General features: G+C 36.4%; 1 protein-coding gene across 1 annotated transcript in view; it reads left to right on the top strand.

The window, feature by feature from the left end:
* The window catches only part of LOC119773220 (netrin receptor UNC5D-like), a 280,262-nt gene that overhangs the window by 139,068 nt on the left and 126,478 nt on the right, over window positions 1-14,716 (top strand). The window contains exon 2 of the mRNA XM_038270115.1: window positions 7,362-7,568. Within this exon, the coding sequence (XP_038126043.1) occupies window positions 7,362-7,568 (207 nt within the window). The remainder of the gene's footprint in view (window positions 1-7,361; window positions 7,569-14,716) is intronic.

The raw sequence follows: 14,716 nt of genomic DNA, 5'->3' as shown, positions 1-14,716 counted from the left end.
CTCCTCAATGGAGGCTGTGAAGCACATTGAGGCGAGATGAACCAATAACCGCACCGCACCAACCTCAGGATGTAAATGAGGGAATGTTGTGGGGAATGTCAAGCGGTATCGCACTTCATCACTAAACTGCACCGCAGAGCCTTATCACAGTATGGTTTTAAAATAGTACGCTGTAATAGAAATATTGCTTCTGCAGCTCTGTGCTGCTGTTTGTGATTTATATTCATCAATTTCGTGACCAGAGACAATGTTATGCAGTTTCCAGGGACTGCTAAGTGCTTGTAAAGCCTCACATGTCGACACCAGCCTGGGGTTAAATGGCACCAGTTTCCTTTCATGTGTCTCTCTTAATCTGTCTGCTGTGAAACGTCCCAGCGGCTAAATAGAAGAGGAAAACCGGAGCAGTGAACAGACTACTAACAGCAATAAAATCTGAAATAATATCTAATGTTGATGTTAGTATTAGGAGGGATAGTTGGTGGTGTCAGACCACCCTGTTGTTAGGAATTCATTTATGAAACCTGATCCATTTATAAGATGTCAATATGTGAAAGACTTTGACTGGGTTTGACAGGTGTGCATTTGGGTGTTCCTCCCTCATCTATCATTACCTTGATGCACTGTTAGTCTGTGTTTTGCATCCATCTAAAACACAAACACACAATGTCAATTCTGCCTGTGCAAAACAAAGAGGAGCGCTCCGAACAAGAAAAGCCTGCCTGGGGCGAGACATTTTGAAATTAAAAGCATGTCTCTTTGTTCAGCTCCTGTTCCACGAACGTGGCAGAGAATGTGAACGTGTCCCACAGAGGGGTACAGGAACACTGAACAAGATCTGTGATTTTCACAGCCAGGGAATCACAGAGAGTCTTTTATCTATTTCCCTCCATCAGGAGACATCCAGCAAGGAAAGGTAGGAGGACGGGATTAGCTGGAGAGGAGGAGAGAAACCGAGAGCGCGGGTTCCTTAATCCTGATGGGCTTTTCAGAGGTACAGCCATCACTGTGGGGAAACATGGAGTGTGCAGTGGGGAGGTGAGAGCGTATGGGATGGTTTGCCTCAATAAACTCTTCACACTTGCATGAAAGATGTTCCACCAAACTGGCGGATTAGTCAGAGTATAATTACAGTTGTGGGACTCAGAAGCAGCAGAACGTGTGCTGACTGAAACAGCCCTCAAACAGGCAGAGGAAGATGGGAGTAATGATTGTTTATGTGCTGCAAGCACCTTGTCTTCGACTAGTAACTGGTTTTAAGGAGCACGGATTTCAGAGATTAAAGTATCACTTATAGGTGGAGAACAACCTTAATTTGATTTATTTCAGCAAATTTAACCTCGATCATCAAACGATAAAGGAAACCAAAGTTGTGATGGTATTATTGTTATTATATGCACTACCGCAATAGCAAAAACGCTACTTTGATTCAGTAATGAAGAGGATATATTATTTTAAGAGATATGATTACAGTTCCTCATATGTATGGTAGTAATTGGCCTTTTAGCAAAAATATTGAGACCCCTTCCTAAACCTTTGAATTCATTTATTTGTATCATGTCATGTACAGTAGAACGCTACAATCACCTATGAATGAAAGGGTCACTCTGAGGAGCTCAGTGAATTCAGGCATGCAGTGGGATATATTTCACCTGCGGGACAAAGTCTTTTGTAAAATTTTCTGGTAGAGACACATTCCACTGACATTTGTGCGTGGTAACTTTACAAACAAGGACTGTAAATGCCGGAGGCACACAATCCAGGAAAAAAACACCATCTGTGTGCAAAGTCGATCTCTTCAGACCTCTTAACTTTTGTATCCTTTAGATTACAGCAAGTAGAGTAGGTAAAGAGTTTGATGAAATGGGTTTTTATGGCCAAGCAACTGAATCAAACCTCACATCACCAAGTGCTATAACAAAGCTAAGATGCAATCATATGGAGCGTGCCACAACTGGATTCTATCAATCATGCCTCTCTGTCTGGCAATCTGATATACAAGCTTGGGTTTGGCCTCTGCCAATAGAACAATGGTTGTCTGATTACATTAGGCTGGATAGGACTTTTGGTGGAAAGGAGATTTTGGTGTGCAGCTGTTTATGAGGGGTTAGGCTTGGACTCCTGTAGTTCTAGTGAAAGGGGGGAAAAATGCTGCAGGATGTGGAGGATTATGACAATTTGGAAAATTCCCCCTTATCAATGATAGCATCTCTTTGCAGCAGCAAACAAGCCAAGGTCCTGAGAAGAAATGCCCCGAAATGTCTTTGTATGCTTGGTTTACAGACAAAGATGTACAAGTTTTGTATGGAGAAAGTTGACAGTCATCCAGCAGGCTCTGACTTTAACCCGACAGAGCACCATTATGATGAACCGGAACCAGGCAATCTCATCCTTCTTATTAGGAGTGACTGTGGCTCAGTGGGTAGACTTGTTGTCTTGTATTCAGGGCCGGCGATTGCTACAGGCAAGCTAGGCAATTGCCTAGGGCGACAAATGTGTTGGGGGCGCCCTCTATATTTAGCGTCGCCCTTAGGCTTACTTCCCATTAATCATAGAATTAGAAAAAAAAGCGAATTAAACCGGTTATGAAGCGTCCGTCAGTTTGACTTAACCTTACGTATATATAAATAGCAAAATATGAACAAATAAATATACCACCGTTTTTTTATTTATTTTTTCACATTTAAGAGAAAATCGGAAAAGATTCTGATCACTTTTCAAGCGCCCTCCAACCCGGAAGTCGTGACGCCAATCACTGCAGCATGTACACCAATATTTTGGAATGAAATTGTAAGCAAACAGATATTAAAAGTAAAACAAGTGAAGTCTGGCAGTTAACTTAGCTCGCGACTCGAGAATGGCTGAACGGAAAAGACTCCTCCTCCAGCTGCTGCCGCAGTCGGCCCGTCTTCATCATCCACTCAGAGTACCACTGGTAAGCGCACACAGACTTTGTAGCTTGTCCGGTCAGTTAAAAATATTAATTGTGAAATCCGTGTTGTAATCGGAAGCATACAAGCTAGTTAGCTTGAAAAGTAAATAAAGTTTCAGACGTGCTGCGTGATGATGTGTTCAGATTGGCTCAGTAAAATGACAATTAGGTTATCATGATGCGTTCAAGTGTAACGTAAAGAAAACGGGAAATTTTGTTTTTGGCGAGAAACATGAGTAATACAGTTGTATATTGCTCTATATATAATTAAACTACTGATGCCAACATTTATTAAAAATTACATTTAATTTAAAATACAATTATTTATTTGTTAAATATTTTCCTAATCACTAAAAACATGATGAAAAGTGACAGTAGACAATACATTAACCAACAATTGTGAAAATATATTCTAGTTAGTTTTATGTCATTTCGAAGTGGCCTATTACATTAGCCATGTTTATTGAAGGCTAGAAACGTTTTTGTTATGCTCACTTGTTAAGCAATAGAAGCAATACCAGTTCTGTTAATAAAATTTTGTTGCATCGTCTTTCCACCAAATAACAGAAAAGTATCGATAGTGGTATCGATAAAGACTCGGATCGATAAGGAGTATCGATAAAGGTATCGATATCAATAAATATTAACGATCCCCATCCCTAATGTTGACATCATTTTTTTCTCAGAATTATGTGCTATATTATTAGCTTGAGAATGGGTAGAAGATACTAATATAAATAAAATATTTTGTAGTGATTATCTGCATTGAGTATTCAAAAGGGATGTACAAATAATCATCAAAATATATGAAGTTATGGCTGTTCATCATAGAATATGTGAACAAAAAAAAAACAACTTCAAACTTTTAATTTTGTAATGGTATTCATAAAAGCACTTTTGTTTGTAGAGGGTTAATCCTTTCTTTAATCACTAATCAATGTCAGAAATCAGGGTAAATATACCTGATCTATTTTATTTAGAGGAAAATTTTGTTTATCTCATTTCTATTTATGTTCAAATGATTTAATTGAACTGGAACAGAAAATGTAATTTAATGTTTATCAATTACTTTTTTATGTAGTCCTTGGTTGAGGAATTTCTTAAATTTATTATTTTTTATTGTTATTTGGTAATTTCTGAAATTGATTTATTTAATATTTGTTTAATGTGTGTTAAATTTGTTAATTGTCTGAAATAAATTCATTCAATGATTCAATCCAGTTTTTTAGTTATACTTTACCTAAGTGTCCTTACAGATGGTTAAAAGTGTTTTTGCACAGTCCTAACTTTGAGTGTGTAATAAATTATTTAAAATAATAAAAAAGAAAAGGTACGGAAACCTATTCTGGTATTTGTCTATGCATCACTCCATGCTAAGTTACAGTTTTTTCTGAATGCTTAAACACAACCTTGATTCTTATAGCACAATTTCTAAAACTATTAATACTTATAGCAAATCCACTCACTGAGTTCACAAAACTAAAAGAACAAACACTGCTTTGCACTCAATTTGCAATTTTGTAACACACACTTTGCACAACTGTAGGTACAATTCCCCGCACAGCACTCTTTATGGAACTGTAAACACAACTCAATGAGGCACTAAACAGATGCTGAAAACAGTACTGGTATTTCGCACGGCAAAAGTGAGATGGGGGTGGGGACACAACACTCAATCTCGCCTAGGGCAACCAAAGGGCTAGAACCGGCCCTGCTTGTATTGGTGGGTAGTCTGTGATTAAAATAAAAACTATTAGGCAGAATGGATTCATTATCTGATGATCTGCTGTAGTTTGTGCCAGGAGGCAACATCTAAATGTCAAGCCCCACTAGACGAGGCATCATGTATCCAATTGTTCAGTTTTAGGGATTCTATTCAATCAGTGGCCTCAAAGCATTCACCAAATGACAATATACGCTTAGAAACTTTAATTACATATAATATAGATTATTCTAAGGCATCTTTTTAACAAGCAAGTTGCTATAATTAAGTGCAAGTTCTCACTTTTCACATTAGATTCATATTCAATAAATCAGAATAATGCTACTAAAATAATATTCAACTTCAGTTACTATGTTTACTATATAGCATATTAGAGAGATGATTAAACACAAGGAGGCTTATTTTTAAAGCCTTTCTATTTGTCTACTATGCTAATTTTCTGCTTGCAGTTCAAGAAACCCTGACAGTTGAGATTAAAATATGTTATATTAGACCAATAAAAACTATTGGATTTACAAAAAGTGTGGACTTAATGAAAAGTTTGTTTGATACCTGCTTTGTGGTGGTCTGCCGCTTTTTGGTTTACTGTTGTGCAGTCATAGATAGTATCATACATTGGTTAAATGACATTGTCTATTTGAGCTACTGTTACCTTTCTATGCTTTCAATCCATTTTCATCAGAACTCTTTGAGTTTGAAACTCATCTTGTTTGTTGCTTACTGGGTTTTTCTATTGTTTTTTTTTTATTTATTTTTTTTTTTTTACTTTGGACTATTTTGTAAACCACAGAGATGCTGTGTGTGAAATTCCCCATGCATCAGCAGTTTCTGAAAAACTCACACCATCCATCTGAAGCCAAAATGTATCCAGCATCTAGTCATTCAATCTCTTTTCCCTGATTCTGATGATCCTCAGCAAATCGTGCTCATAATGTCTAGGTGTCTAAATGCATTGATTTGCTGCCATGCGGTTGGCTGAGTCACTGTTCCTGTTAACAAGCCTTTAAACCAGTGTACCTTTTAAATTGGCTGGTTAGTTTATGCATAAGGAAACACAGATTCTAGATGTATGAAGGCTGGTTGGTAAGTACAGGAGTAAGGGAAATTGACTGATATAGCCATCATACTACACATGAATATGGCATGTTTTCCTGCAGTCAAGGTCAAAATAAAGTAATACTGTAAATAGTTTTCTCTGTACATAAAATATGCTATATATGAAAAAGCAACACATGAGTTAGGATTAAATGCCATCAAGGATACATGGAAATCCTTGAGGCTTTCTTTTTGGTCACTCACATTTAAACCGGAATTTCAGATGCTCAATACTTCAAGGCCTGCTTTAGATATTTCACAGGAGAGAGACTAAAAAAAGTATTTTCAGACATTCTTGTTAAATGTGTTTAGGAAAATGTTCGTCAAAACAGCATTTATAAAGGTTCCCTAGAAGTGCAAATCTCCAATGCTGTGTTGCTAATACAATGGAATACCACACCTAGTATTTGTTTTTTAATAAGTTGTGCTGAGGTTTAAAGTAAGTTCCTTTTGTTTCCCTTCCCCTTAGTTAAACCTCACTTTGTGTAATTAGGGACATCCCCTTTCTTCAATAAATAGCAACACTGCAAAAAATCTAAATCTAGATAAGTCATTTTTTCTTAAAATAAGTGCATTTGTTCTTGAATTGAGGAGGTAAAAGAGACATTTTGCCAATGGAACAAGACAATTTACACTTAAAATAAAAAAAACACAATTGCATTTTCTTATTTTAAGTGCATATTATCTAATTATCTTATTTTAAGAGTAAAATTACTCATTCCATTGGCTAACTATCATTTACCTACTCAAATTGAGGGTGAATACACTTAATTTAAGAAATTTTAAGTTATTTCTAGATCGTTTTTGCAGTGAAGGAGAAAGCTGAAGACTGCAGAGTGGGGTGGAGATTTGTAAACTCCGCAGTCTCTTCCTACTCTCCTCGCGAGTAACTAAATTAATTGTCTCTGTGCCTTCTTTCTTTCCCTGTATATATGTATGATGTTTTAAGTGCTTAGACCTAACATTGAGCATAAGATAATAGGAAGCCTGACTTTTCAGCTCTTTATGTAATTAAGAGTTTTAGATTTTGATTCTCTAGAGGAAAGAAAGGATTAATTTTACTTGTCCTGGTAAAAGGCAGGGAAAAAATTGTTCGCTTTGTCAGAATTTTCCCACCTGCTTAATTCTTTGCAAGAAAAACTTACAAAAACACATTTAAAGACTGCTTCAAGTTTAACTTATCAACTAGCGATTGTCTCTTAGAAAGCAAGACCACTTTTTTTTTTGTAGTAAAAGCCGATTTTATTTCAATTTTTTTGTATAAAACTAATAAAAAAACCTTACCATTAATTGAGGTAAATATAAAAAAAAATGAAAACATAAGTCAGATGTGTTTAATAAAACAAGTTATCTATATTCCTACAAGCGCACGTTTTAGTAGATTCTCATCTACTAAAGACCTGAAAAGAGCCAATTCTACAAATATTAATGCACATCTGAACTCTAGAATTAGAGTGAGCAACTGGGAAACCTTGGATGTCATTACAAGCGTGAGAAGGAGAAGAACTACTAACTGTTGACTGTTACTCAGCTGCCAAAAAGTAAAACTTCTGCTTCATAATTTGCTTTAAAGTTTTGCTTCACTCCAATATTTTTCTCCTTTGTCTATTTCAGGCCTTAGAGGTGAAGCCCTGCAGCATGGCCAGTCTGGGACCCTGCCCCGATTCTTGGAGGAGCCTGTCGATGCCTACATTATCAAAAGTAACCCTATCAAGCTCAGGTGTCAGGCACGACCAGCACTCCAAATCTTCTTCAAGTGCAACGGTGAATGGGTCCACCAGAGCCAGCATATGTCTCAAGAGCACACAGATGTCGTGACAGGTACAGTGAAAAACACAAACTGCCTGGTTTACATCCAAATAGTCTCGACCTTTTAAAATGAAGAATTTTTGATGCTGTTTGGTGCTACGTCCGCAGGGAATGTCAGAACTTTGCTGTCACTCTCAAAAACTAGCCAAGAGCTTGCAGGGTAAATTAATTTTCTGTGCATTTAAAAGCACTAGTGTCTGCTTCAGGGCTGTCTCGACTGTTGACATCCTCTTCCAGAGCCTCTCTTAGTATTCACTGTATAACCACTTCAAATGATTCACAATATGCCTACATGTCTGATGTTAGATCCACCAATTAAGGGACACAGCTCACTCATCTGTGCGTCACTGGTGGACTCATACTTCAGTAAATAATGCATGCCTATGGAATAACAGAAGGCCAGTTCATACAATCTCATCTTCCTGAACACTACATTGCTCCGACAAACCCTGTCTGCTATGGAAAACCCAACCTTTACTGTACCTGCACTTTTAGCACTCAAACCCACCTAACATTTACTTAATTTGCACTTCTGTACCTGTTCCACGGGTACCGTCTCTTAAATAGCACCTAAAGTGTATGCCAGAGGCACTAGATGCACTGAGGCTTGATTGTAATTCCTTGCAAGTCACTTAAGATAAAAGCATCTACGGAATTAAGGAATGGGATCCTAAAAAAGGTGTAAAAAGAAAGAGTTGGATTCTTTATTAGGACTCTATCTGGTCTTGTTTTATGTCCCTGACTTTCTCTACTTCTCTGTCTTTTTCATTTGTCTACCTTCTGAACTGATGAATAATTTATGAACAAACCAAAAAATGCAGAAGATTATAAGTGTCTTTTTCTCTAAAAACATACTGAAAGGGACATATTGGAGAGGATTAATGCATGAGCATCTAAAAGTCGATAATAACCTTATCATGTACTGTCAAATAACCAAACCGTAAATTCACTTTCTTTATAGTCATGTCTTTCTAATTCTAAGTAGGTGACATTTGCAGTTATTGACTTTTCGGGTATTTTCTTGCAACAATACATCGATTTCTGCCCTTGATATTTTTTTCCCGACACACAAGGTTTCACATTTCCCCCTCTAAAGTGACATTTGAGCCAACTTGTTTAGTTTTAGCATGAGACTTTGAACTTTATGTTGTTTCTTTAAGTGATGCAACTTCCTGAAATGTTGTTGTTGTTGCTGTCTAAACTTCAAGCGAATCCATTAAAAGCACAGAGAAAATGGTTCCTTTTAGAGTTGGACTGTTTTTGTTGCATCATCCTAAAGCGGGGTTAAAGAATCCTCTTATGTTTATACATCAAACCATAGGAGGCATTTTTTCTTGTTAATTGTGTCGGTCTATGTGATATATTACAGTAAAGTTTCTTTTATTCATCCATTGTGACACTGCTTCAGTTATTGCTCGATTGTTTGCTTACATGCAAAGGGTTACCAGAAAGTACCTTTAAAAAGCTCTTAGCTACTTGTATTGTAATTTTATTGGATAGACTGGCAGGAAGTTGAATGGTTTTGTAAATAATAGAAAAACATCTTGTGCATTTATTCAAGTAGAAATCAGGGAAATGTGAAATGTTTTCGTATTTAGCCTTCTTTAGTTATTTTAAACGACTACCTTCTAATGTAATTACAGCCTTTTATCTCTGTATGTACTTCCCATAAGATGTGTAAAATAGCATCTGTGAACAGCTATTTTAAATCTTGTCAGAGTCCTTGGACTAAAGGTCTGACCTTTGCTCAAACTGTTTTAACACATGCATATGTTGTAATTGATAGCATTAGATTGTTTTCTGCCACCGTGGGTTCAGTGCGGTGCCGCATGTAACATTCACAGACTAATGGTTGTCACTTCTATAAGATTCTCCCACCTTTGTTTTCTTAGCCACTCCTAAAGATTGTCTACGCTCCTCTTGGCTGTTTTTGACCAATGAGCTGTTAAATATAATTGTATAACTCTAATTCTGCTTTAACCATCTCCATAACTTTATCCCTGATGGCAAAATGCCTGCTGTTGAAATCATGAGTAGCTTAACACAACAGTGATTAACTGGAGCTACCGATTATTTGTTGGTATGAAGCTAAAAAGAAAATCTTTCTTTGTCATAATTACATTGTTATTCCTCTTGTGCAGTTTGGAAAGAGCATCTTTTGCATGTTTCATATTGAATGCATGTATTAACATATTCATCCAGGGGCCTGGAAGGGCTACAGGTTTGTGGTAAGAACACGCTTCAGTTTTTAACCACCTCATTTAAGTACTATACTCATACACCTACTCTTGTAAAATTAAAAAGCATCACGCACAACTTTTTTTAACTCACAGGGCGACATTACTTTTTGGCCATCTATTATTGTTTCTCTATCTTTGGAAAGCGTAGGCTTAATTGGTTATTTCTTTTTTATTGCTTTTAGATAACTTCTCTGACTTAAAGTGGAAAAAAATGTCTTTGTCTTAAGGTTTTCTGATCAGGCAAAATGCCTCATTAAATGTCTTGCTGTAGGTAATGTTTTCCTTACCTATGACACCTTTGTTTACTCACGAAAAAAATTATCAATCAGTTAAAATGGGTTCTTTATATCTAGATTTCAAATATATTTCAAACTTTAAACTGATTTAGCATCATTTTAAATCACAGTTCCTCATCTGCCCAATCATACTGGTGTTTTGTCTATAAACTTCCAATAAACTACACTGCAAAAAATGTAAAACTAAATAAGTAAAACTTCCTTGAATTAAGTGCATTTGTTCTTGAATTGAGCAGGTAAGCGACATACTTTGCCAATTGAATTAGACAATTTACATTTAAAATAAGAAAAAAACAACTGCCGTCTCTTATTTCAAGTGCATAATATCTGATTATCTTATTTTAAGGCTAAATACACTCATTCCATTGGCAGAGCGTCCCATTTACCCACTCAAATTAAGGGTAAATACACTTATTTTAAGGATATTTTTACTCATTTTAGGATCGTTTTTGCAGTGTACATTGCTTGTGGTAGTTTTTACCGTAGATGAGCCACTGCGAAAAACTTAAAGGAGTTTTATTGTACAAGGCACCTGAAACATAAATTTATTTACTTGTTAATTTGCGTGTCAGCTCAGGAATACTTCTATTTTGTTACACTGCCCCCTTTTCCTGCTGTTTATGCAACAGTATTAATGGTTCACTTAACACACCGCACCGAGCAATGTCTCCCTCCAGAATTAACAATGGACCTCTACACTTTTACTGCCTCTGGTGTGGTTTCATAGCTTCACTTCCATCTGGCTCCTTGTCAGCTTTCATATGCTTTCCACTGGGAGAGATGCAGGAAGGAGAAAGCAACTGAGGAGAAGAGTATCTTATAACCTAACAAGCTCTATTGGGATCTGGACTTTGTAAGGATGTATCCCTTTAACCACAGCACACATGGGAGTTGAACAGGATAGATCTCAAATTGTTGTATTTCTATCGGTCCATAGTACATGCAAACACTACCAAAAAATCTGCTCCTATCAAAGAGATGAACTTTATGAGTTGTTCTCCATAAGCGCTCAAGGCTGTTTTCTGTCACTTTCGGAAAAGCTAAAAGAGTGTAAAGTATTAAAGAATTCAGATCTTACAAAGTTAGAATTTAAACTAAGGAGGCAGTCAATGCATCATCCCATCTCTCCAGAATCTTTTTATATCCAACAGTAGACTTTGTTTCACATTTCAAACTGCTATAATTTGATGAAAGCAGCTCAAAGATGTGCAATTTTCTAAGTCAGCTCTGAAACAAATAAACAAAGCTTTCCCTGAATCACATCATTTTATCACTTTTTATGATTTCCCCATAAATGTATGCCTCCCTTTTGTCTTTTCTCAATGTTTGTAGACGTGGTGCATGGTAACTGCCAAAAGCTTTTCTCTTATGTTCACTTTTAAACTACCCTAATGTTTTAAAAATCCTTCAAAATGCCAGCCTGCTAAACGATGTTCGTTAACTGCAACACAAAATAGAATTACAGCAGTTAGGTTTTTAAACAATGTTCCATAGTTCAGCTGAATACTACTGCAAGTTTAACCCTTTATAGGGCATTCAGTGAAATCCTTTGAATCCACATTTCAAGCCAATAGTGTTATTGGAATCCAGGACAAGACCTTATTACCTTTGTAACATTTTGTTGGCAAAAATGAATGTCAACGCCAACTTGCCCGAATATATTAAGAAAAAAAACAAAAATATGTGCTTCTATAAGAAATTCATGAAAAACACAAAGAAACACATTTGATTTTGGTACAACATAACCTTAGAGGCTTTAATGCTGATACTAGCACTTACATCTTTTAGTTTGTAAACCTAAATATGATTGTTAACTAGTTTTATTAAGTTTTTAACCTTACTTTTTAACTTTTTAATAAGCTTTTTACCTTTTTTTATGACCTTTTGTAATGAGACAGAGACTGGATCCGAATAAACCAAGACAGGTTAGTGATGTTTGATCGGTTTATTGAAAGGGTTACTCTGATAGCGGGACTGAATCTGAGTGGGGCAAACAGGCTGCAGGTAGACAGGCGGGCAGATTGAGAGAGGTTTACCAGTTTTTGATCCAGGACGGGAAGGCAGGCAGTTAAGCTGAGCTTTTCCGAGTTTGTGATCCAGAGAGAGGGGAGTAGGCAGTCCGATCAGAACGATTCAGAGATCCGGGGATCCAGAGGCAGAGCAGAGTGGGTAATCAGGCAGGCAGAATCAGAAAGGGGTCAGGCAGGCTCGGTATCAGGAGGTAGATCGGGTCAGAAACGGGTAGACAATCAGGTACTCTTTAAGATGCTGGACTATTCTTACCAGGTTGGCTCAAGATAATCTGGCACAAAGGACTGTTCTGATGGGTTTTATATACTGCTGGAAACAGGTGACTCCGGTCAGAGCTGATTGCGGACGGGTGGAGCAGAGCAGGTGTATGGACTGATTGATCAGGCCAGAAACAGTGCAGAGACCATCACACTTTTTAACCTTTTAATTAACTTTTTACCTTTTTTTTTTGGCTTTTTAACTTTTAATGAGCTTTTTCTCTTGACTTATTAACTTTTTTTTACCTTTTTTCAACTTAATTTGCAGTAGGTATCATTCAAGGGTTCATCTGATTGGTTAAAGGCCAAAATAAGATGTACAGCCATGTAGCAGTATCTTTGCTGAATGGCTGGATATAGATCTTGTGATTCTAGACCTCACTGAGGGATGGAGGGGACTCCATTTGTAAGCGGTATTCAAGTGATCAGAAATGGTAACTTGTACTATAAAGGGTTAACCCTTTGCAGAGGATTTCACCTGAAAGAAGTAACAGGAGTAAGATGTCTACACCAACAACCAGCTCACACTGAAATCTGAATAAAAAACTAAAATTATACCCAGCCTTAAGGTCTTTCATTTTTCTTTAAAAAAAAGTTTAATTTTCTTAAGTAAATCAGATTGCGATGCAATAATATCAATAAATAAAACGCAAGTAAAAAGCTATCTATAAAGAATAAGCATGAAAGGTTAAACAACACAGTCTCCCTTATTCATACTGCAAGACTATTCTAAATATTGATTGTGATTCTGACATCAGAATGTCATGTTCAGTTTGACCCCTTTCAAACTAAATGAAGTGCAGCTCATTACAACCATGTTAGCACATCTTCTTGGCCTACATAAAGTCATCCTCATCTGGTTACATAAAGTGTTCTTTGCTCTTGCTTGGCTTTAATGTAAGCTGTTCTTATCAGCTCATTGTCACCGTTAGGTAAACAGTGCAAGCATCGTGTAACAGCTAGAGAAATCCTTTATTATGGCTACAAAATAAACAGTGAAAGGAATTAATACATATCACAAGGATTTCATTTTTATTTCCCTTTTTCCTGTATTAGTATATTAATTGAGATAATAATCTATTGCCTGGTGCTAAGTCAGAGAAACTGAATTTTAAAGTCACAGTTCTACATTTCAGAATTATTACATAACTATCCATCATTTTTTCCCTTTTAAGAGATATGTAATTATATCTAAAACTAAATAAGCACAAAGAAAAAAGCTAAATAAGCACAAAAAATAGGATTTATTAAGCCATTAAGCCAAAACCTATTTCAGAAGTTTAACTTTATCTGAAAAAAACATAACAGCTCACTGAGGTGCTTTATTTAGTGTTCTTATTGTTTTGTTTTGGGGTATTTTCCTCCTCCCCCAGGCTGTTGGTACCTCTTTATGACCAACCTGAAGGGCCAGGTTTGGTCCGTTGACAGCACCGCTTTTATGATAGTCCAGCTTAGAAAACGTGCCTGCCTTTCCTGCGAAAAGAGAACCATGACAGAAACACCTTATTATAAAACCAGCACAAACACAGAACACCGAAACCTGTTAGTACAGGATATGAATATATAACAGACATGATAGGTTAATTACAGGATTGGAGCATTTGTTTGTGTTTCAAAAATAAGTGAAATTAATCAAACCAGCTGCTATGTAATTTATTTCTCCTACTTTTTTTGGATAAAAAGGCAAAAAGTAAGTTTTATACAAATTAAAAATAATTTCACTTTGTGTTTAAAGTTTTTGCAGCTGGATAAAAATCTAATTGTTTAGTTAAAAAGGAATCAAGCTACAAATGCAATTAATCCTCCCATTGTGTTTGCACACAAACTGCTTTTTTACACCGTCACATTATTATCAAGGTCCCTAAAATCTATGGAATTCTGGATATATACAGGGCTTTCAAAAATGTCTTGATTCCTGACATGGTTATTTAGCTCACATAAGAACCACAACTTTTAGTGTACTGGGTTTTTTAGATGCCTATCTGGAGAATTTATTGTACATGTGTAATGCTGTAATAATAATTTACCTCCTGATTTAAAAAAAATAAATAAATAAAAATCTGTTAACACTTCACCTTTGTAAAACTTCACACAAAGGTGATTGCAACTGTGTTATGAAATGCTGGGAGGTTTATTAAAAAGAATTAATGATCAAAGAGCATTAAGAAGACCAAGTAGCACAGCCGTTAGATCAGACGCAGTAACTCTGGTGGGGTTCCAAAGATTCGCAGCTCTGTGGGGGAAAAAACTGCTGACATGACTGCAGGCTTGGACTTTACAAACTGGACTTTGAAAAGCAAGATAAGTGAGTTGCTGAAGGAAAGCTGCAAGAAGCA

The sequence above is a fragment of the Cyprinodon tularosa genome, unplaced genomic scaffold, assembly GCF_016077235.1.
Source record: "Cyprinodon tularosa strain WSP-4 unplaced genomic scaffold, ASM1607723v1 ctg750, whole genome shotgun sequence".
NCBI classification, from domain to species: domain Eukaryota; kingdom Metazoa; phylum Chordata; class Actinopteri; order Cyprinodontiformes; family Cyprinodontidae; genus Cyprinodon; species Cyprinodon tularosa.
The sequence above is the reverse complement of the archived record's forward strand: the minus strand, read 5'-3'. Positions and strand labels throughout refer to the sequence as shown.